This window comes from Saimiri boliviensis, chromosome 8 (assembly GCF_048565385.1).
Source record: "Saimiri boliviensis isolate mSaiBol1 chromosome 8, mSaiBol1.pri, whole genome shotgun sequence".
Taxonomy (NCBI): Eukaryota; Metazoa; Chordata; class Mammalia; order Primates; family Cebidae; genus Saimiri; species Saimiri boliviensis.
In genome coordinates, this window is record NC_133456.1 from 58,676,833 (window position 1) to 58,701,309 (window position 24,477).

Below are 24,477 nucleotides of genomic sequence, written 5' to 3' on the forward strand. Positions count from 1 at the left end.
ATAGATCTGTGCCAGTTCTGTAACTTCTGCATCTGGCATGTTGTGAGGGGCAGTGTGATTGTGCATGCAAAGTGGAGAGACACGTAATAAAGACAGAAATCCACTCTCAGGATTATCTGTTAGTCAACTGAATATTTTAATATTAATGCAAGATCTCATTCTTCAGTAATTCTTAATATTCAGTACTAAATAGATAGAAATAGCAGTAATCTGGCTTTAATGCAGTTGAACACCTGGATTCATTCAATCATTTAGTTATTCCACAGATATTTCTTGAGCGTCTTCAGTGTAATATAGGATTGTGTTAGGTGGCAAGTAGCAGAATGCCCCCCTAAAGCAGCTTGGACAATAAGAATTGATTTTTCTTGTACAGCAGAAAGTATAGAGGTATTGGTTGTTGACATAAGTGCTAGCATTGCAGCAATATTCCTCAACTGTCTTTTATGATGGCTATAGTAGCTGCAACTGTCATGTACACATTTGAGACTGTAAATAGGTGACTTAAGGACCAGGCCAGCAGTGACTTTGTCTTTTCAACAGGAAATCAAGACTCCCAGAGTGCCCTCCCCAGCAGACCTTTGCTTGTTCTCATGGAGCCGAATCGTATCGTATGCCCAACCCCAGCTACCAGAAAAGCTAGTAAAGCAATTATTTTTAAGTTCCACTGCTGGAGTGGGAGGTATCAAGGGAGAAGGGGTTGGGAATGGCTTTTCTGTAGCCAATTTACAGTGCTGGTCACAATTTCTATGTCAGGCACTCTACTTGGTGTATGAAACACACAACTGGAAATGTATCGTCTCTGGCCTCAATAAGTATAGAGCTTAGTGGAGAAATAGGCACGGAAACACTTAAAATGCATGAGGAAATAGGAGCACAATACAATAGAAGCCTAAAAGAAGGAAGACAAGTCGGTTACGTGTGGAATTGATCAAGAAATTTATACAGCATCAAAGAATACCTTAGAGGCATTTAGTTATTTGGCATGCAGTTTAGTTATTTCTCATGCAAATGATTTTCTTATATTTGAGAGAGTCAGTGGTAGACTAAGTCAAGTAACAATGACATAGAACTCCTAAGGGATAGGGAAGGAAAAAAACCTATAGACAGTTTGGAAATAGTGAAATTTCTTGGCTTATCTTATGACTGAAACAGAGAAGTGAGTCTGGGCTTTTCTGTCTTTTTTTTTTTTTTTTTTTGGAGACAGGGTCTCACTCTGTCACCTAGGCTGGAGTGCAATGGCACGATCATGCCTCATGACTTACTGCAGCCTTGAACTCCTAGGCTCAGGTGATTCTCCTCATGAGTAGCAACCACAGGAGCACACCACCAAGCCCAGCTAATTTTTTATTTTTTATTTTTCATAGATGGGGTCTCAGTTTGTTGCCCTGGGTGGTCTCCAACTCCTGTCTTCAAGCAGTCCTCCCGCCTCAGCTTCCCAAAGTGCTAGGATTCCAGGTGTGAGCCACAGTTCCTGATAGCTTTCTGTCTTTGAATAAGCCAACTAGAAATATCAAAAACTTTTCAGTTATTTATAGACTTTTCTAAAAGATCTTGAGATTTTTATCTGTGGAGTTAACATGATAGGCTGATTTTGTGTAACGTCTGCCAAGGTCTTTCCATCTAACTTGGTGAGAGCTGATATGAATTATTTCCTCACTACAAATTCTCAATGAGAACACGCATTTGGATTGAGAATGTAAGAAGTCAAAAGTCTCTACTAGGTGGACCAGTGGAAGAAGAGCAGTTCTAGTGCTGTTAGCAACACGTGTAAGTGTGCAGAGAAATGATAGGGAAAGTTTCATGGAAGTAGATGCCATTCAGATTTGCTGAAGCAGAAAAAGAAAGGTTTCCAGGTCTTTTCCCAGTCAATTGGACTGGTGCTTCAGAGGTAGCACCTACATCAGGATCTGGGGACATAAATGGCACTTGAGGCCAAGCACAGAGGCTCACGCCTATAATCCCAGCACTTTGGGAGGCCTAGGTGGGCAGATCACTTGAGATCAGGAGTTTGAGACCAGCCTGGCCAACATGGTGAAACCTTGTCTCTCTTAGCCAGGCATGGTGGTATGCGCCTGTAGTCCCAGTTACTCTGGAGGCTGAGGCAGAACAATCTCTTGAACTCTAGAGGTGGAGGTTGCAGTGAGCTGAGATCGCACCACTGCACTCCAGCCTGGGTGACAGAGTGAAATTCCATCTTGAAAAACAAAACAAACAAACAAACAAACAAACAAACAAGGGCTACTGGGTGCTGTGGCTCATGCCTGTAATCCCAGCAGTTTGGGAGACTGAGGCAGTGGGGTGGGGGGATCGTGTGAGGTCAGGAGCTTGAGACCAGCTTGGCCACCATGGTGAAACCCCATCTCTACTAAAAATAGAAAAATTGGCCGACCATAGTGGTACACACCTGTGATCCCAGCTACTTAGGAGGCTGAGGCAGGAGAATCACTTGAACCCAGGAAGCGGAGGTTGCAGTGAGCTGAGATTGTGCCATTGCACTCCAGCCTGGGTGATAAGAGTGAGACTATGTCTCAAAAAAAAAAAATGCACTTGAAAGAAGTGTATGTATGTCTATGGAATGAGTGAATGCCAGGGATGATAGGCAGTGGCAGGGACTATGCCAAACTGGAGTACATGAACCCTACCCAAAGGAGAAAACACTGCTCTATTCTTTTAATAAACATGCATACCCATTGTTGCTAGTCTTTCTATGTTTCCCAGAAACCTAACATTTGAACTTCAATGTAAAATCTCCTAATTTGGACATTGGTAATTAATTTAATTATTAAAAGTACGATGCAGGGAGAAAAAAGAATCCACACATCAATTTCAGCACATAAGCTGCCAATTGTTGACCTTTGTGTGAAATGAATGTTTTGTAATTTCTTAGGATCAATATGACTGGAGAACAGAACATCTCCTTTAATCAGGAAAGTGAGTAGCCAATGATGAAGAAGCCATGAAAAAATGCCCTGTCATCAATTGCTTGATTCTTACATCAGTTCTTTTAGAAGCAAAAACTCGTAAATATAGTATCTGAATTTGATTAAAATAAAATATCCCCCAAAATATAAATACTAAAATAACACTCTTAATAATTACTCAGTATACTATTTTCATCTTCCTAGTGTTTTGCTATTTAAGTGTATTACATATAAGATTGTTTTTGTTTTCCTTTTCAAAGGCCTAGGTTTTCTTTGCATAGACTCTTGCTCCCCAGTAAATCCAAGGGGAAAATATATTTATAGATTGGGGTTTGTTGTTTTGGATTTAGGTGCAGAATACCCAACATTTTATGTCATTTTTTTCCAAACTTCTGTCCATCTCATACCATCTTCCTATTTCTTGCTATATCAGTACATTGTCTTTATCATTACTTGCTTGATGCTTTTCTTTAAATTAACTGAAATGTATTCATTTTAAAAGGACATTTTCTACTTTCCCATTGCCTTTTGTTGTATGACAAATCTCCACACACTGAATGACTTAAAGGAACAAAAATGTACCATTTCTCACAATTCTGTGTGTTGTCTGGGTGTTTTCTTCTGGTCTAGGCTGGCTCCACTGGAGCTAGAGTCAGGATGGCCTGTGTCACACATTTGATGACTGGCAAGCTGATGACTCCAGGAGGACCTCAGCTGGGGTAGCTACTGTCTGCTCCACATGACTTTCGTCATGGCCACAACAGGGTTCCAAAGAGCAACAAGCCCCAAGTACAAGCACCTTCAAATCTCTTCTTGTGTCTTGCTTGTTACCTTTTATTGGATGAAAAAAAGAAAAGATCATATAACCAAACCCAGATAGAAGGCCTAGGAAAATAGACTTCACTTCTTAATGGAAGGAGAGGCAAAGTCAGTGCACAGAGGTGGGTGTAGGAGAGGAAGCATTGGTAGTTTTTCTTATAATCAGAAAATGGAAAACTGCTATCATCTGACCTAAAGAAGCAATACATTTAGAAAATAAAATTAAAATGAATCAGCATTACTAAACCACTATTGCTAAAAAAGTAAGGTTTTAAACCACAAGCCTCCCCCACCTCTCAGGATCCTGAGCCCCCAGATTGAGAAGTACTTTTCTATGTTTCTAGGTTTTCCTGTTGAACTTTGGGCCTGCGTTATACTCTACTTTCAATTTAGCTAAATGTATAGCCATAAATACAGTCAGAAGTGTAGGGGTTATGTGGCTCAAGGCAGTAGAACTGATGCTGAACTTTTTGCAAGCAGATCCATCTGAAATATTACCACATGTATATTCCTGGTCTCCTTTGATTATTTTTTTAGCTTTCTTATTGTCATCACTGACATGAACAAAATGAATTTTGAAGGGTCAGTATGGTGAATTTTTTTCCCATTTATGTTTGCAGTTGGTGGATTCATTCTGGTTTAGTGGGTTTGATATTAGTGAAATTACATATTTAAAAATAAGAACCTTATATCACCCTTTATTTTTTCATCTGCTTTAAAACTCATAGGTGAAAGCTCCGCTATGCTTTTGTGTAGTTCAGACTGCCTATTTTAAGTAGTGCTGAGCATAGAGCAAATGGTCTATAAATATTTTGCTGATAAATAAAGCTAAACTCTTCCAAACAATTCCACAAAATTGTCCAGATAATTCCACAAAAATAACCACACCAGTTGTGCAGTATTATATAGGAAAACAAAATAAAGCAGTTGATTGTTATTGTCCACTTTTTAGGAGGTAGATATCAAAGGCATATTCTGGAGATATTGGGAAGTTCTTGTCAAATGACTATAACAATCAAGTATCAAATTACTTTGCCATTTCAAGTATTCACACGCATCAAATTCATTTCAAGAGTGCTCTATGATCAAAGTTTCCATATTTGATCTTCACATGAGAGTCAAGTTACATTTTGTGAATTTAATTACAGCAAACCTGAAGCCATCAGTCTCCCCTAGAGACTACAATGACACCATGGTAGTAGATCCTGTTATTCTCTTTTATTTATTTATTTATTTTTATCAAACACCTCTATTAACACATTCTCAAGTGTCCTTGAGCCAAGCCTGTAAAGTCCTGGGAGCCACAGGCTTTTCATCCAGACCTCAGTCCTCCCAATTTTCCGGTTTTCTCAGTTGTGATTTACTCAGCCACCTATGACACCCTAATAAAATAAGAGAAACAATGTGTCTCGTTCAATTCCCTAGGATTTGGCTTCTAAGGCAATAGGTGAGTGCAGGGTTACAGACACTTCTAATCCTAGTTGGTATCAATTTGTATGGGTCTGAAGTGTGGCCTAAGAGGTGTGGCATGCCCTGTTATTTCTCCCTTCTCTAAAGTCTCCATCAGTGCCAAGAGCATATCCCTGGGAGTTTGAACTTCCCTTCAATCATTTAAAAAAATGACTCATAATTCATTAAAGTAAGTAGAGAAAATTGATACCTTTCCATTAGTCGGACAAAGTCTTTTTCAAGCTGGCATCTAAAATATGTTTTCTATTTAAATTTTATTTATATCAATCTTCTCTAGCAGGAGTAAGATTAAAATGAAAGACCTTACAATCAGCGTACAACTTTCCCATTACTGCCAAAATTGTGAGAACAAGTTTTGCAAATGAACTCAATGCCAGGAATTTTCTGAACATAATTTAATATTTGGGATTAACTGCATAGTGGAATCAACCAAAAGTGGTATTTTAATACCTCAATAACTATAAAAATGATTGCTTCACATATGAAAAGAGGAAACGGTACTTAACTGACATTATTTGATTATGGTAAATTTGTAGCAATTCTAGCAAAAACTATATTATAAAGTCTAAAAGTACTCTCATAAAGTACTTTTTAAAATTTGGGAAATGTTTGTATACAAACATATTCCTTCAAGGAGCCATTTCTAAAGTTGTAAGAAAAATACCAAAATGTAAGAGTATGCCTCACCAAATGAAATCATAAATGATAATTATTTTCTTTTTGATAATGATCTGTATGCTTTAAATGTTAGAAAAGAGTATGTATTGCTTTCAGAATTAGAGAAAAAAACAGTTTTCTCAAGTTTGTCAAAGAAGAAATATTAAAAACATTTGTTCTTCAACAAAATTGCAAGTTACTATGTAGTACAAACAAACTTTAGGGTCACTCTTAAATAATTTGAAGGTAGAATGTTAAATTTTAAGATACAAGGGATATACAGTGAGAAATGTATTTAATAAGCATAATTCCTTGTGTTCCTTTCTAACCATTAATTAAAAATTATTTTCCTACACAAAATGCAAAGTCACATAAAGCTGAATTTAATTCTAAAATAAAACCATCTATTTAGTGAAAGCAAGACCAACATTCAGGGTTTGATAAAAAATAGAATCAAGGATAAAGTTCTCACAAATTGAAACAGCAGAATAAGCCAGGGACTCCAGCACTGATATTCTGCCTAAGACAAAGTATTATTAGTGGCAGGAATTAGGAGAGCTCCCTTGAGTTGCAAAAGGTCTCTGAAAATTCCTCGTCACCAGAGCATACAGCTTTTTTTTCAAAATAGGGCCTATACCCCTGTGTTCCAATGACACAGCTCAGAGTAGCCCATCACAAGTAAAAGATTTCTGTTTTGTGTTTTATTTTAAAATTCATGTCAAATTAGCCTTTTATATCATAATATATATACTTACTTGTTTTAATACAAAAGCGACTTTGTTAATTATTTAATAGTTAAATTACTTCATCAATGAGGAGCTTTTTATGGCCACACTCTGAGAATCTGAGTGTGATTTTCGCTGATAGCATGCTGTATCTATTTATGCATCACCACTCGTCAATATATATTGTCTGGTCTTTATATGCAGTGTAGAGTTCCAACAAGGGACTATATGCTGCTTTAGAGTGGGAACTGTGTGTCTTTAATTTATGTCCAGCACTGCGGTAAATGATCAGCTTTGGAATGAATAAAAGATAACCTTTGTCTCAAATACCTTTAGAAAAGTCTACCACTGATTGAAGGAAATTATACTACATTAACTTGTGACTTTCAATGCTGCTCATTTCACAATCCATACCTTCCTCTCTACCCTCACCAAGATAAGATTGTCTGTTCAAAAGGCACTAGAATAGAATTTCTAGTAGAGGGAATGCAATCCTAATCAATCTTATCATCAGCTCTTAACTCATGTACATCTTTGAAATATATTGTAGATCCTCTAAAGAAATACAGTCTGACCTGTAAAAAAATGAGCATATGCATTACAGAATTAGTATAATCTTGAATTAAAGATAAGGTATTAACCCTGTATAAAGGTAATGGGATGAATGCATACGGAGCTGGATAATGGACACATGGTTAAGTAATAACTGCCACATGCTGAGTATAAAGTTTATTAGGCATTACGGTAAGTGCCTTATCTAAACTTCACAATAACCAGTTGTGACTTTTAACTTCATCTACTACTGAGAAAACTTAATCTTGAACTAAGCAATTTTCCAAAGGCATACTACTAGAAAGTGATAAAAGTAAAGTTCAAACCTATGTTCCTCTATCACATACCCAAGAGCTTAGAGTCTTAACCAATACGTAATGTCTCCAAATTGGATCCTATCCTTAAATGTGTGCTTATAGAAAAGTAGAACTTTGAAATAACTGCAGGGAAGGTTATCCAATGCCTTTAATTTCCTGTTCACTTTGATAAAGACAATAACACACGTGGAGTCACTGCAGGTCTTTTGAAGAAAAGAATTGTAACAGCTGTTCCAACAACCTGTGCAAAAAGGGAGGCTGGAGAGTTGTCCCATCCCTCCAGTGGAGTTCTACCCATTGCTTAAATTGCATGACAGGTTGCACAAAAATAAGGCTGGAAATTTGTATTGATTGATGTACTTATAACCTACTTCTGGGAACATGAATTCAATCATATGTTCAACCATTTAATTTATTCTCAAACTCTCATAAGTCATAGAAGCAAGCTGAGAGTTTGGCATAATATTGAAGAATAATGTTTTACTCTAACTTAGTGAAGAATTTCCTTTTTGGTTTGGCATGATTTTATTCTTTAGAGTAATAATATTGATGTTGCCAATGAAGCTGATGATAGTTAATACTTATTGAACATTTACTGAATGCCCAATACTCTGCTAAGTGCTTTGAATGCACTTTCTCATGTAATCCTCACAACCCTTTGATATAGGCACTATTTTTTTTTCTCTTTTTGTTTCATTTTCTTCATTCATTCATTCATTCATTCATGAGTTGGAAATCAGTCTTGAGCTACCCCGTGCCATTCAAAGATTAGTATAGTATTATTAATCCAGCCACTATGGAGTTCACTGCCTAGTACAAGTAGGCAAGCAGATGACTCCAATGTGATTGGAGTTACAGCTAAGATGATTGAGCTGCTGGCTAAAATGTTCCTCTGTTATTTCTAAGATTGCCTTCAGCCCTGCTCTTCTTCACAATTCTAGTGCAAGCACCTAAAATCAAGAGCTTATCCCTTCTCTTTGAATTTAGTGACACTTAACAAGCATTTCTGCTGTTTCTTCATCCATCTTACACACCACACCAATGCATCTTCCCCTTTAATCATGTCTTTCCTTTGCTCATGGAATCTAAATTCACCATTCTCTTAAAAAAAAAAAAAAAAATAGCCCAAGCTGCTAGCTTTCAAGAACTTCCACAGTCTTATTAAGCCTTTGTCTCTGTCTACCTGTGTTACTATAAAAGAATACTTCAGGCTAGGTAATTTATAAATAAAAAATGTTTATTTGGCTCATGGTTCTACTGGCTGGAAGACTGAGCATCTGGTGAAAGCCTCAGGCTGCTTCCACTCATGGCAGAAGGTGAAGGGGAGCTGAGTGTGCAGAGACCACATGGCAGAGAAGAAACAGGGGAGAGAGGAGAGGTGCCAGGCTCTTTTAACAACCAGCTCGCTTGGAACTAAGAGAGTGAGAACTCACTCACCCTCCTCTGCAGGGGAATTGACCTATTCATGAGGGATCAACTCAAATGCCTCCCATTAGGCCTCATTTCTAACAGTGGGGATCAAACATCTACAGGAACTCTGGAGAGGACAAACATCCACGCCACAGCAGTTTTTCCCTTTTATTTCCCAACCTGAGCCCTTTTAACACACAGCGTATTTACTAGGGGAGGAGCACTTTGCTCATTTACACTTCTTTCCTGTAATTATGACAAAATGCCAGTAACCTATCTTGAGAAACTCTGAGCTAAACTGTCACCTTTGAGGACAGGACTATGTCATGTTCTCTGTTTTATCACTCTCGGTAAAGCCGGTAACGTTTTGTTAAACATTTGCTGAATTTCATTATCTACTGAAACAATAGAAAGGGACTGCCGTTCTTAGTCAACATAATGTTTATTTACTGTTTTCATTAAGCCCATTGCTTATTAGTATCTTGTTATACTTCCATGGCAAAATGCCTCATGAGTCAACAACAACCATAATGAAAAAGAGATTTCTGCTCTATGTAGGATTTATACTGAAATAAAGAATTGATTCTCCTTTTATAGCGTCTCTTTTGCTGTACAGCAATGTGACCTAGTTTAAGGGAGAAATCGAGACTCGTGATTAGAGAAGCTTTACTGATTTTAAGAATCTCTAAAAGAAAATGAACATTCTCGAAAGAGTCGAAGATCAGATATTTTCCTGAGCATGGCAAATTCACAGAGCAAATCCTAGAACCCCAGGGTTAAAGAGACCTTAAAGATCTTATTTCATAATCACTACAGATAAGAGAAGTTGGTTTTGGTGGCCGATATTTAATTAACTCAGTTCTCAGGGATAAAAAGTGCTTGCAGTAGTTATGCATCTACCTCGAAAGTTTCTCATGGCTTCGAAAATTGTTCACTTGTGGGAATTTCTATTAAAATGCTGTAACTAGTGAAATCAAGTAAGTGTAGCTCAGATTTTTTTTTTAAAGTGTGATAAATTGGCTCTTGCCTGAATTTTTTTTAAGCTAACTTAATTTTACAAGAAACTAAATGTTTTTATTTTCTGCAAGTATTTGTGTTTGATATGAAATTGATTCTTGATAGTGATACAACATAGAGAATTCACAGACTCAAGAGTCAATCATTTTTTTAAATTCTATGACTGCTGAATACAAAACTAGAAAGCACTGAACTGGCACTATAATTATTTAAAAAAACAACAACATGGATTTGGTAGTGAAGCAAGCCTGGGTTTTAGTGTTAAATCCTGCACTATCTGTGTAAGTTTTGGAAAGTTACTTAATCTCTCTGGGCTTCAGTTTCATCAGTTTTAAAATGGGTTAATGATAATATCTACTTTATAGGGTTGTTAGCAGAAGCAAATCTATATGGGTCTGCAGCAACCTCAGATTCTGCCTTCTCAAAATAAAGAATTCCACAAAACCATGTAAGGCAGAGGGAGAGACCAAGGCAGGTTTTAGGGCAGGAGTGAAAGTTTATTTAAAAGTTTAGAGCAGGAACAAAAGCAAGTAGAGTACACTTGAAAGAGAGACAAGCAGGTGACTTGAGAGACCCAGGTGCACAGTTTGACCTTTGATTTGGGATTTTATATGTTGGCTTGCTTCTGCGGGGTTGCGTCCCATCTCCCCTGATTATTCCCTTGGGTTGGGTTGTCCACACATGTAGTGACCAGCCAGCATTTGAGAAGTAGTTCACATATTCATATGAGGCATTTTTCCTTGACCAGTTGAGTGTTTCTAGAGGAAGGTCCATTAAACTCCACCGTTTGGCTTCTTAGTGCACATGCTTGAGCCTACTCACCAAGCTCCTGATATCTTACGGGGAAGCTACTGATCATCAACTTCAAGTATTTTCTATGTATTGGGAGACTGCCTTTCTCTGGTACTGGCTGTGACGAGCTACTATTTTAGAGAGACAGTTTAACAACCACCTGACCATCACCTGGTGGTTTCCAGGCATTCCTGGTAGGGGGCCCTCTCCTGCCCTGCTCATGACAACCTGACTACCTAATTTAACAGAGTTACTGCAAAGACCGAGGTAATAAATTTAACGTTCCTAACAGAGAATCACATAGGAGCACTCAATAAATGTTAATTATCCTTTTTATTATTCCATGGACTATCTTAATTCAAAATATTTAAGAATTATTTATCTTTATATTTTTCTTATGCAAGGGTGAGGAGACTTTTCTTCTCTCTGAAGGTTCAAATCTGTTTGTTGAAATGAATGGACAATAGATCCACAGAAGAGAAAGTATGTAAATTTGTTAACATGTACATAGACATGGGAATCTCACAAAGTAAGACCCCAAAAGAGCTGGATGACTAAAGTTTTTATACCACCCTGAGGTTGCAGAAAGAACAGGGCTGGGGTCTTCTCAGGAGGAAGAGTGGGAGGTGGCATCACTGGTTATGGGAGATAACAAGGTCAAAACCTGCCAAATAAAGACTGTCTTCTTATGTGGATAAAAGCCCCTCAGGTCTCTGAGATCAGCCTCAGAAAGAGGAAATGGTAGCCTGTGGTCATAGTTTCTCTGTCAGATCTTAAAAGTGTCAAACTCTGAGGCTCTTTTGTTTGGGGTCAAGGGTTGCTCAGAGAAAGCCCATTTGTATCCACTGTTTACTTCACTAATGTAGATTTCTTGTATAGATACAAATCTTCCCCACAAAAGACAGCATGTCAGAATTATTTTTGTGTCTACAGCCTCTCTGAATAGCCATCTCAAAATATGACAAAGAAGTAGTTGGGGGGTGGATGCATATTTGGGTTTCTATCACTTATCATAAGTATTTCCAGAAGATAAAATTGTAAAAACAGTTAACTAGCATTGATATTAGATCATTTTATTAAATCTAGTGGATCAATTCTGTTCCAATAATCTGAAGGTTTTTAGGTAACTTTCAGATTGAGTGAAGAGGAGGCAGTTTTGAAATCTTCTTCTTATAAATTTTTTAAAAGATATTACAGAAAAAAATAGTTTATGAGAAAATTATGATTAGAGAATGTAGCTTTGTGAACCAAAAAAAAATTTTAAAAACCTGTCTGAGACAGGTCTTAATCAGTTTAGAGTTTTATTTTGCCAATGTTGAAGACACACCTGGGGAAAAGGGCACCAGTCAGCGTAGGATCTGTGGCCTGCACTTTTTCCAGAGGGTATTGAGGGCTTCAGTATTTAAAGGGGCAAAGTGGGCAGGATGGTAAGTAGAACAACATAAAAAAAGGGAAGGTATGTACTAAGGTGAGCCATCACTTCCTTCTGAGGCTGTATTAGTTCATCTTCATGCTGCTGTTAAAGATCTACATAAGACTGGGTAATTTATAACGAAAAAGAGGTTTCTTGGACTCACAATTCCATGTGGCTACAGAGGCCACACGGCCAAAGGTGAAAAGCACATCTTACCTGGTGCTACACAAGAGAGAAAGAATCAAGCGAAAGGGGAAACCCCTTACAAAAAGAATGAGATTTCATTAGACTTAGTCACTTCCATGAGAACACTACAGGGGAAACTGCCTCCATGATTCAATTATCTCCCACTGGGTCCCTCCCATAACACATGGGAATTATGGGAGCTACAAATCACGATGACATTTGAGTGGCAACACAGCCAAACCATATCAGAGGCTTTGATGAGTGCTCACTAAATCTTCATGTTGCATGTGAAAGGAGCAGAAAGAGGCACAGTCAACTATGGGTTTGTCTTGTGCATTAAGTAAATCTGCATTTTACATGAGACAAAGTAAACACAGAGTAGAGGAAGAAGTCTAATAATATGCATTTGTCTTGGGGTGGGCAGAGGGACGATTTCTACTCTTGTCTTTGTCCGTGATGATAAGCTGTTAATTTACATTGTCAGAGCGAGAGAGACCACACAGAGAGACGTGCGGCCTTCTATCTTGCAGCTGTTTAAAAACAAAAGGAAGGATTTGTGTGTGTGTGACTCAGTGGGCAAGCTTAACCTTTTCCTTTGGCATAGTGAGTTTGTGGTCCTGAGATTTTATTTTCCTCTCACAGCTTGACCTGTAATATAAAAGGATGCGTGTGAAGATGGCCATGTAATGTGTCAATCGGAAACAAAATTGGTCTAATAATATCTTAAGAAAGGCAACGTCGTGAAGAAAACTAAAATATTTTACCCCCATATATACGTCTTTGACATATTTTGGCTGTTCAGAGGGCTTATAGACGGAAGTATCCCTGCAAAGCTGACTCTAGTGGAGAGGATTTGCAGCTGTAGAGGAAAAAAAAAGTGAAGTAGACAACAGATGCAAATAGCTTTTCTCTGAAGCCCCACCTTGTCAGTATTTAGAAAAGATTGACTGAGAATCTGACACCCTGCTGTTCTCTCTGAAGGCTGCTACCTGAGAAGTTTTATCTGCATAACAGGACCACCTTTGCTAGCCAGATTTCTCTTCGCCTTCTTCCATAACCTGTTCCAAGTCCCTTTTCTTTCTGTAAACTCAAGATGGCATAAAAACATCAATCATCTGGCCTTTATTTGAATTTTTATACTTTGAATGACTCTTTTGCACATGTGTGCACATAATTTGTATGCCTTTTTTTTTTTCCTTTTAATCTGATAGACTCAAATTAGCAAATCTTCAGATTTAAACTTCTCTACAACTGGAAGAATGAATTGGATTCTAGTGAGCCAAAAGGTAGAGCCAAATCATCAAACTCTATTTTGAAGAGGCAACTCTCATGTGAATTTTTAGATATTATAACAGGTCTGAGGACATTTTTTTTCTTAGAAAGACTTTTCTTTTTCCCCTATGAGCCAGTGGATTTTTACAACCTTGAATTAAGGGTGATGCATGGGTTTGGAGATGTATTGTTTTCCCTAATGTCTACGTTTTCATTTAGGAGACATTAATGCTTAAGACAAAAGGAAACTGCTTTGTTAGCTTACAACAAAGTAGGTCAGCTCCAAGAAGGCAGAGAACAGCCGGAAGGAGGAGGAGGAACAGGGCTTAGAAGGAGGCAAAAAAGATGTGAGAAGCTGACCCCACTGGCAGAAGTGCATTATTTGCATGCCTCTGTAAAAAGAGAGTGACAAAATGCCAAGTTGAAGGACTGTTGGGAAAGGTGGGTTTCCCATCATGCTAAGATTAAATGTTTTCCATTCTTGATGGTTTAGATTCAGGGCAACAATAGGTGGGCTTTAAGTGAATAAGCATCAGAAATGGTAGTAAATGTGACTGGACTGTTTCTGATTAAGTGCTTGCCCAAAGGGAACTTCAGATGATAGGTTTTCAATAAAGACTGGCAAACCTTGATTTCTATCTTACGTAACTAGAAGTTTTACAATTTATTTTTGTTCCTTTTCAACAGTGTATGTTTTTCTCCCTACTGTAACATGTGCTTCTCTTATTTAATTTTGTTATCTATTCATTCACATAAATAAGTACTTTTACCCATGACAAGAATCTTCCTTTACTTCATGCCCAGATACAGAGCACTGCTATGAAAAAGGAAAAAAAGAAAAAAGAAAAGAAAACTTTAAGCTCTCAATCATTCTACACGCTGTGAAGGATTTGTGTCTTCTGTTGTAACTTTATGTTTTCCCATAACATTACATTGTCTGACATGTGAATAGAGCTATTTACAAGATTTTTACCTCCTATGCCGGCTGGCCATAGCCAATGGAATTGCACTGGATATGCTTTGGTCTGGTCCACGTATAAAGCAAGAATAAAATATGGCAAAATTACCCTTGAGAAGTTTCTTAAATTGACAACATAATAGACTAGACATGACTTTGCATATAGAATCCTACTGTCGACCTAAAGGAAAGATCCTGAAGCACGAAATGTAATTTGAGGAGTTTACTTGAACCAAAATGAGGACAGCTCCCCAGAAGACTCAGCCCCAAGTAACCTTGGATATGAGCTCCACTGACCGGCCATTGTTACAAGCAGGTTTTTAAAGAGGAAAAAATGGGGATGGGGGCAAAGTTTTATTAGGAATTCTCGTTAGTTTAGAAAAATAACATTAATTAGTGATTGGCTATACATTGTTAAGCTATAGGGTGTGGGATATGGTGTCCACTGAGGCATTAGGTTAATGCATAGCTATTTGCTGCAACCACAAGCCATCTCCTTAGAAGAATGTGTGTCTCAAAAGAGGGGAAGCAGGGTGTGATTGCTATCGCATTTTAATACCTCTCTGGGCCTAATAATTTGAAAAGGCTCACATTCCTCACATAAAAGTTCTTTTCTTTCCTCACTACATAATAATTTTATTCAAAGTAAAGATTGAGGAACACTGGAACACCGAATACAAAGGAGGGGAAGACTGAAGTAAGAAAAGCATAGAAGGAAAGCCTAAGTGCAGAGAGGTGTCTGGATATTTAAACCATTCTGCTTTTAAGTCAGCAATCTCATCCCTCTAGTGAATACTGGATAGAGAGAAAATTTTAATGTGCTCCTGCTTCACTGAAGGGTTTACTCCATCCTATTTTAATGTGAATTCTCTGTGACATTATCATATGTCATTTGGCTTCTTTGTTGTGAGACTTACACATCATGGTGGAGACTCATCTTTGGAACATGGGGGATGGAGGGAGTGCACATCTAAAGAACGAGGGTCCTGATTCAGAGGAAAAACAGCCAACCGAAAAGCATCGGGAAACACGCACCTGGCTGACATTTTGAGGATTCTGAATGGGAAAAGCCCAGGTGGGTTTGGGAAGAGCTAATGCAGGGAGGAGCTACAGAAATAACTGGCAAAAGTCATTTTTCAATCAAGGCGTTAAGGAAAATGTAGTTTCTTGATTTGCATGGAGCAAATCTAGTCACTGGTTTTGTAAAATTTTGTTATCAGGACATGTGTGCTATAAATATTTAATATATATATCAAATTCATTGCCAGCCTCCTATTGTGGTCATTCTTGATATTCCCCTGAAAATTAAGGCTGTTTTATCAGAGGCTACGTTGTGATAGTTCCACCCATGTCATATCAAATATACTAAAAAGTAACCACAACCCATATCAACTATACTCTCAATGGTAAGGAAATATTTTCATCTCATGTTACTCTTGACTTTTATTTTTGCAACTTTTCTTTTGTACTTTCGCTCAATTCACTTTTTCTTTTGTCAGGCCTTTGAAATTCTTCAAGGCCCTAGGCTAGGGGATAAACCCTAATGCTTGGTGAATAAATTGGCCTTTCTGGGAAGAATGCCTCAGTCATTCTGAAGAATATTAAGGCATTTTGTCCCCTTCACTGAATAGAAATAGTTCAAGGTCTATGCTCTGCAAAAAGCTAACAGTACGAAAGTTCCTCAAGATCCAAAAGTTAAATGTAGGGGACAAAGAAATACTTCTCCTTCATCCTCTGAAATTTTGATGAAAAATCAATGGACAAAAAGCAGATTAATAAAAGACATACAAACTTATTAATGTGTACATGAGAGATAATCACTGTGATTACACCAACCCCCTAATGGGGTATAAAAGCTTACATGTCATCTCAAAGTTACATAAAAAGTGGGGACTCAGTGCATGGCCCAAAACAGGTTATGATGGTAAATCAGGTTATATGGAAAGACAGGTTAGGGGAGGGATAGAAGAGAAGGCCTGGATAGCAAAGTTGGCCTCACAGGTGGCAGCCCTCAGAGAAAAAAAAGATGGTAAATATTTCTTTTAGGCCTTTAAAAGTATCAGACTCTCAGTTATTCTTTCCTAGACTGGACAATGAGGGCTTCAGAGAAACCTGGTTGTATCAGTGCAGATTTTCTCTATAGATGCAAATCTCCCCCATGAAAGAAAACTTTGCTGGGCTACTGCTGTTTGCTGGCTCTCTGAACAGCCATCTCACACTATGTCAAAGAAGTGTATTTTGAAGTAAAACATTTTTATTTCGTTCATAAGTCTTCCTCTTCCATATGCTGTCATCATAAAAAAATTTTTTTTTAATTGCCTGTGGGATCTTCCTGCCCACTGCACAGACAAACACTAATTCACTGAGACCATAATATGGCAGTAAAGAAGGAGTTTAATTAGCACAAGGCTAGCCACATGGGAAACCTGGGTTTATCACTCAAATCAGTCTCCCTGACGTCTTGGAGGTTTGGATTTTTCAAGGGTAGTTTGGCCAGCAGGGGGCTAGGGAATGGGGAATGTTGATTGAGGATGAAATCAGAGGTGTGGCAAACAGACCTCATATGCTAAGTCAGCCTCCAGGTAGGGACCACAGGACTGGATGTGTCACGAGTGCATCGGTCTGAGTGAAGTTAGTTGGTTGCTAGAATGGGGAAGTCTGAAAAACATCTCAGTCAATTTTAGGTTCTACAGTAGTAATGTTATCTACAGGAGTAACTGGAAAAGTTAAAATCTCATAGCTTCCAGAACAATAGCTGATTATCATTTAACTACTTCCTCATCTTAACAGAATTCAGCCCCACTCATAGCCCTAACTGTTGCCTCTCTTTAGTTTTACAAATGTAGTTTACCTGTGAGAAGGGTTATTATTATCCTTGCCTTAAGTTTAAACTAAATTCCTCCCAAAATTAGCTAGGCCTATGTCCAAGAATGACCAGAGATAGTTTGGCTGTTAGAAGCACTTGGAGTCAGCTATGTTAGGTTTCTCTTACTGTCATAATGTTGAAAAGACAGTCTCAGTCTCCCACAAGATGCTGCTTGATGAAACCAGACAACATAATTATATTTGCATTATAAGACATGTAAATTAAAATCTTATTTTTCTTAATAGAGTTTTCTTAGCTAGTCATGGAAGATTGAAGAGGACTTAGTGTGCTTCCGAGAACATGAAAATCTGCAGAGGGACATAACGTCAGTGTTCAGGTTGTTTGGATGAATTGCAAACACAGTTGTTTCCTGTTTTTGCACAGCTTCCATAGTGATTGGGAAATGGTGGTGTGAGATGGAGCCTTGCCTAGAAGGAGAAGAATGTAAGACACTCCCTGACAATTCTGGATGGATGTGCGCAACAGGCAACAAAATTAAGACCACGAGAGTAAGTGCACTTATTTCAAATGTATTTTTGCATGTTACAAACTGTGTTATTCGAGTTTGTGCTGTGCAAGCAGCATCCACAGAAGCTTTGCACAGGAGAGAAAAAGATTCTCCTGTGACAGGAAGCATTCTTAACTATGCATTTCAGTGTCCATCCATGAATGAGCTGTTAGAGATTGAACTTAACTGTTCCACACTGAGTAGTTTAGTGTTTCTGTCACAGACTCATAAATTAACCTGGGTTTCCATAGCCAGAGGGGAGAGGAATTGTGAGGTAATTATTCAGATAATTCATCAAACATCTATAGTGCTCAGAATGATAATCAAATAAAGTTCTTCCCTAATTCATCCAGATGGTTTGCTGAAAAGATCTACATTTAGGTACACATACAGAAGCCATTTCTAATGGTTCTTTAGAAGAGTGTGATGATCTTCCAGAGAATTGAAAAGGGTTTTAGGGAGTGAAAACTCATTCTTGAATTTCTCTGGTTAAATCAGGAGTGATCTTCTAAATAAATAACAACCTTCAGGGTGGGGTAATCCTACCCATCAGAATTGGTGCCCTAGCTAGCCAGACTTTAACCCTATAGTTACTGGACAGCCTTGGAATCCTAAAGGGGCATGGATAGGGGATGCTCACGATAGTAATTATGTACCACTAATAAAAAGTATGTCAATATTTTGACAACAAGTATGGTCACATATATGTATGTGTACCAATTGAGTATCAGCCCTGTTCTTGCTCTCTTTCTGTCTTTGCTCCCCCCTCCCCGTGTGTGTGTGTGTGTGTGTGTGTGTGTGCGCGCGTGTGTGCATGCATGTGTGTTTTTTAATTTATAGGAATATTTTTTTGAGAAACAAGGGTCTCACTCTGTCACCCAGGCTGGAGTACAGTAGTGTGATTATAGCTCGCTGCAGCCTCTAACTCCTGGCCTTAAGTGATCATCTTACTTCAGCCTCCCAAAGTGCTGGAATTACAGGCATGAGCCACCATACCCAGCCTATGGGGTATTTTTAAAAGCAAGATCCATCAATTACAATTCCTAGTATGCTGAACTTTTATTCTACCAAAAGGCTGACTTATTTGAAAGGATGTTTCTATTTCTCATCCCTTAGTATTAATCTTGACTTACTCTTCCTTCTCAGCAACACCTTTTCAATAAATAAAATTAGTTCTTATGTCTTTGTGATGCAGAAAACAAAACCATGCTACATGATACTATGTAAAACGTATCTTTCACATATAAAATAAGTGAAGACATTTTGTGTATCAAATTTACCTGCCTATTTTGACCACATTGGCCAGGAGGAAATGGCCATACATTTCCGTCCTGCGATTAGGAAGGACCTCTGAACAACCCTCACTTGCTAACATGCATCTGTCTGTGCCTGAGTAGCTTAATGTGGATTATCCTGTTACATTGCAATGAAACACCTACAAAAGACATTATTCAAAAATGAGCCTGGTTCATGTTCATGCGACTTACCTACAGAAACCATTTTAATTAGCTAGTGGAAGATGGATATTAGGTTTCCCTTTGGTTACCTTTGGCCTAAAAATGATTTTTCCAAATAATTTGAAGTTGCCCTCACAAATTAGTTTGTTTTAAGCTATTCTGAATTATGGCTGGTATAACTGGAATCTAACCACCTTTGTTTTAAACACATTGTTGACATACTTCCTGCCAGATCTCTTTTCTCTAGTCTAAATAACTGATTGCTCTTTATTTTTTATAGATATATATTTTATTGCATTTTAGGTTCTGTGATACATGTAATGAACATGTAGGATTTTTGCATAGGTACATATGTGGCACTGTGGTTTGCTGCCTCCATCCCCATCACCTATATCTGGCATTTCTCCCCATGTTATCCCTCCCCAACTCCCTACCTGGCACTGTCCCTCCCCTAGTCCCCGCCAGCAGACCTCAGTGTGTGATGCTCCCCTCCCTGTGTCCATGTGTTCTCATTGTTCAACATCCACCTATAAGTGAGAACATGCGGTGTTTGATTTTCTGTTCTTGTGTCAGTTTGCTGAGAATGATGGTTTCCAGGTTCATCCATGTCCCTACAAAGGACATGAACTCATTGTTTTTTATGGCTGCATAGTATTCCATGGTGTATATGTGCCACATTTTCCCTGTCCAGTCTATCATCGATGGGCATTTGGGTTGGTTCCAGGTCTTTGCTATTGTAAACAGTGCCTCAATGAACATTTGTATGCATGTGTCCTTATAATAGAATGATTTATAATCCTTTGGATATATACCCAGTAATGGGATTGCTGGGTCAAATGGAATTTCTATTTCTAGGTCTTTGAGGAATCACCACACTGTCTTCCACAATGGTTGAACTAATTTACACTCTCACCGACAGTGTAAAAGTGTTCCTATGTCTCCACATCCTCTCCAGCATCTGTTGTCTCCAGTTTTTTTAATGATTGCCTTTCTAACTGGCATAAAATGGTATCTCAATGTAGTTTTGATTTGCCTTTCTCTAATGACCAGTGATGATGAGCATTTTTTCATATGTTTGTTGGCCTCATATACATCTTCTTTTGAAAAGTGTTTGTTCATATCCTTTGCCTACTTTTGAATGGGTTTGTTTTTTTCTTGTAAATCTGTTTTAGTTTGTTGTAGATTTTGGATATAAGTCTTTTATCAGATGGGTAGATTGCAAAAATTTTTCCCATTCTGTTGGTTGCTGGTTCACTCTAATGATTGTTTATTTTGCTGTGCAGAAGCTTTGGGGTTTAGTTAGATCCCATTTGTCTATTTTGGCTTTTGTTACCCATGCTTTTGGTGTTTTAGTCATGAAGTCCTTGCCTATGCCTAGGTTTTGCCTAGGTTTTCTTCTAAGGTTTTTTATGGTGTTAGGTCTTATGTTTAAGTCTTTAATCCATCTGGAGTTAATTTTAGTGTAAGGTGTCAGGAAGGAGTCCAGTTTCTGCTTTTTGCGAATGGCTAGCCAGTTTTCCCAACACCATTTATTGCTCTTTATTGAAGGCAAATGTTGCTTGCATGGTGTCTCCAGACCTGAAACACAGTAAAGAAAAGTAATTCAAGTCAGGATTTAAATATGTGAAATTCCAAGAGTACCAACTAGGAGACTCTTTCGAAGATGGAATATAAACTAAAAAAGAGAGAGAGAGAGAGAAACCAGAAAGAAATTGTTAATTTAATGCTACTTTTTTTTAGACCAGTGTAACTTGCTTTTATTTGGCCTCTGTAGAGTACATTTTAAAACCATCAGGCATGTTGCAGATGTACCCTAGACATTTTCTGACAACACAGAAGTATTGTGCATAATCTGATCCCAGTAACAGAGGCTGGAGCACACCATTTGCTACCACCTTAGGAGGGCTGAGTTCAAACCAAACAGTTGAATGGACAAGTTAAATAAATTTCCATTGCAGTTGGTTTGAAAGCAGAGGGGGTACCTGTTCTGACATGTGCCTCCATGTCAAGCAAGGCAATAGGAGGCTACTGTACAGCCATGTGAACTGCACATCAGTCAGCTGAAAATTCTCAAATATGTCCTTAGAAAAGGAAAAAGAGGACACTGGAAAAGCTGTACTTTTTAAAACTTCAAAGGACTCCAATGTTCCTACCGACATACGTCCTCCCTCATCTCTCCTTCTCAAGAAATTCACAACGAACTAAGTACTTTTAAATACAAAGGGCACTAATTAAGTCCAGATGGTATATATAGGAGCCATCTATTCTGTGTAAATGATGTGTCAACACCAGTCCTTATATCATGTGCTCTGAAAATACACCTTATGTATTTTTCTCTACCAGAGCACAAATATGAGAAATATGCTTACTTCAAATATTGATTCTAACAATTTAACTTTAAAAGTGGTTTAATTCACAGACGTACTTTAATTATTACAAGTCACATATTTTCATTGTTTTGCTGTTATCAACGAGGTGAAAAAAAGAAAGCTACATCTTTTGTTCTTTTCTGTGTAAGATTAAATCAAAGAGAGTTCACTCAGGAAAATAAAAAAGTTGGAGAAACACACTCAGATTGTTAATAGCAACTGAGAGTTTCCTTCATACTATTATTTTAAAAGTAACTTCACTATAAAGATAATCACAAGAAAGCTTCCTGGGACTTCATTCTCTTTCTTATAAAAGATTGTTCCAAACTTTCATCTTATTTAGATTACTTCCAAAATAATCATCCTGAAATAAAATTCTCTTCAAAATGTAGATAAATAATGTTTCAAAGTATGATCTAATTTAAAACTTTGTGGTGTTCATTTTTTAAGGCAGCTGAAGAGTAGAAATGTGGTAGTTCATCTAAACCACCAGATACCCCAGAACATCTGGACTAGCCCAGGTAACAGGCCACAGTCTAACAAAAAACCTCAGGAGCAATGGATCTGAGTAACATTATTAACACAGAAAGAAGGAGAAAATATAGGTGGAATTAGGCAATGCCTTTTCTTTCAGGAGGTTTGGAATAACTTTTTAAGAGAGGAAGACTCCTTAAGGCCACTCTATAGAAAGGAAGTATTAAGAGATTTTCCAAGACCTAGCCTCAAGTAGAATAAATCTAGCAACACACACATCCCCAGGGAGAATCCCAGTATGTCTGGGTGAAGTTTCATGGTCAGTTTTTTCCCCTGTGTCTGCTTGATCGTTGCTTCATTGTTTGAGTAAATCGCTTTGTTGGTACTTACAAGCAAGACTAACCACCCAAAATATTGACTGGAGATTTTGTTCTTGCAGTTTTAGATACCTATTTATTCATGTATTTTCTTTAAACTATATAAAATACATATGTTTGAAAGTTGGGGAGGCTCTATCTTATATATTCAGGATCATATCTATACCTTGTATATTCAGGAACAGTGGCTTAAGTTAGAAAGATAGACTTTCCCTTAGAGATGTAAAAACAAAAAGTATCTGAGACTGGTCTTACTCAATTTAGAAAGTTTATTTTACCAAGTTTATGAATGTATGCTCTAGAGGTAAGTCTGTGCCTTCCTCCAAAGATGATTTTGAAGGTGTCAGTATTTAAAGGGAAAAGGGTGGATATTGGGGAAAGAAGAAGAAAATTTTAAAAGGTGTGGGTAGATAAGAGACTAACGGTTGAATTATTTTGAGTCTTTGGCCAGCCTTTTACCAAATACACAATTTACATGTGGGAAGTGGGTAGAGGAAGACTAACTTATGCCTTCGTCTAGCTTAGTGAATTTGCATTTTTACATCAGAGGATGCAATCGGATATGCATTTGTCTCTGGTGAGCAGAGTGTTAACTTAGAGTTCTCTCCTTTGTCCTGAACCTGAGAAAATAAGCTATCAATTTACACTGCCAGGTTAAAATTCAACAGAAAGGTTTTAGGGTAAAAATCTGGGACCCACAAGGAATTTTCTTGTGGGAAAATTGTGAGGAAGGTATGTGGCTTTTAAAAATATATTTATAGCTACCTTATTTAGGAATAAAATGAGAGGAAGGTTTGCCTGACATAATTCCCAGCTTGACTTTCCCTTTGGCTTAGTGATTTTGGAATCCTTAGAGTTGCTTGTTTTTCAAAGAGAAAATAAGTTTTTGACAATGCTGTAAGAATTTCATCTAAAATCTCAATGTCGGTTATTTGGAGGTAGGAAGAGGAAGATGATAAAGTGAGAAGAAAACCAGTCACTGGAAAAGACAAATTAACAGGTTAAAATGGCAGAACATAATCTGGTGTAATATCCTGGGAAGTAGCAAACCACTCTGGATTTGATTCATTCTAATATGTGAATGTCTCTCAGACTAATGAGAAAATCAACAGTTAGTACACAATGTAAAGTCAAGTTTTATTCCCTAAAAGGAGGAGGTAGAAGACCTCCGATTGTACAACTAACCACTATAGCCCTCTTGTCAAATCGGTGTTTTCTGTGACTGGCCCAACACAAATCCTCCTGCCTTACTCTAAGACCCTTAAATGGACTTCTACCCCAGCCTCAGAACACTCAACTTCTAAAACTACAAAGAAGTAAGAGATAATAAAGAAAAATGCTGTATCTCCTAGAACTTTAGAGTAGAGGCTTCAACTCAATTAGAATTGTTGTTTATGCTTGAAATCACTGGTTCTCTATATATGTGTCCTTTTGAATATTTGAGCTTTTAAGACCCTGTTCAAGTGGATTAAAAGATATCTACAGCGACAGAAATGTAATCTTGACTGTCTTTGAACACTGTATCATTGAGTGCAACAGTTTGTCACCGTGCACAAGAACAGTTTCTCATCTGTGTATTCCTACACAGATGTGGTCTAACCTTGGCAATGACCTCACCTCACGCCAATCCTCCACATCTTACAACAGGCCAACTTGACAAGACCATGGAATAACTTACTCAGTTCAAATTCTCATCAGATAGACACTGGACTGATTACATAATATGCAAGGCCAAGTACAAAATGAAAATGCAGGGCCCTTGTTTAAAAATTACTAATAATCTCAAGATGGCAACAGAAGAACATTAAACCAAGCATGAGACTCTTTCCAGGATACGGCCTTGTGCAGCTCCACAGGTCACATGCCTAGGAAACCAGTCCTGGATAGGCATTGCTCCGAGAGTCTCACTCCTCAGT

The 24,477-nt window shown here is 37.9% G+C and overlaps 1 protein-coding gene across 2 annotated transcripts in view; it reads left to right on the forward strand.

The window, feature by feature from the left end:
- The window catches only part of TAFA1 (TAFA chemokine like family member 1), a 568,772-nt gene that overhangs the window by 540,329 nt on the left and 3,966 nt on the right, over positions 1-24,477 (forward strand). For both annotated transcript variants that reach the window (XM_039477418.2, XM_039477417.2), the window contains exon 4: positions 17,761-17,885. In XM_039477418.2, the coding sequence (XP_039333352.1) occupies positions 17,761-17,885 (125 nt within the window). The remainder of the gene's footprint in view (positions 1-17,760; positions 17,886-24,477) is intronic.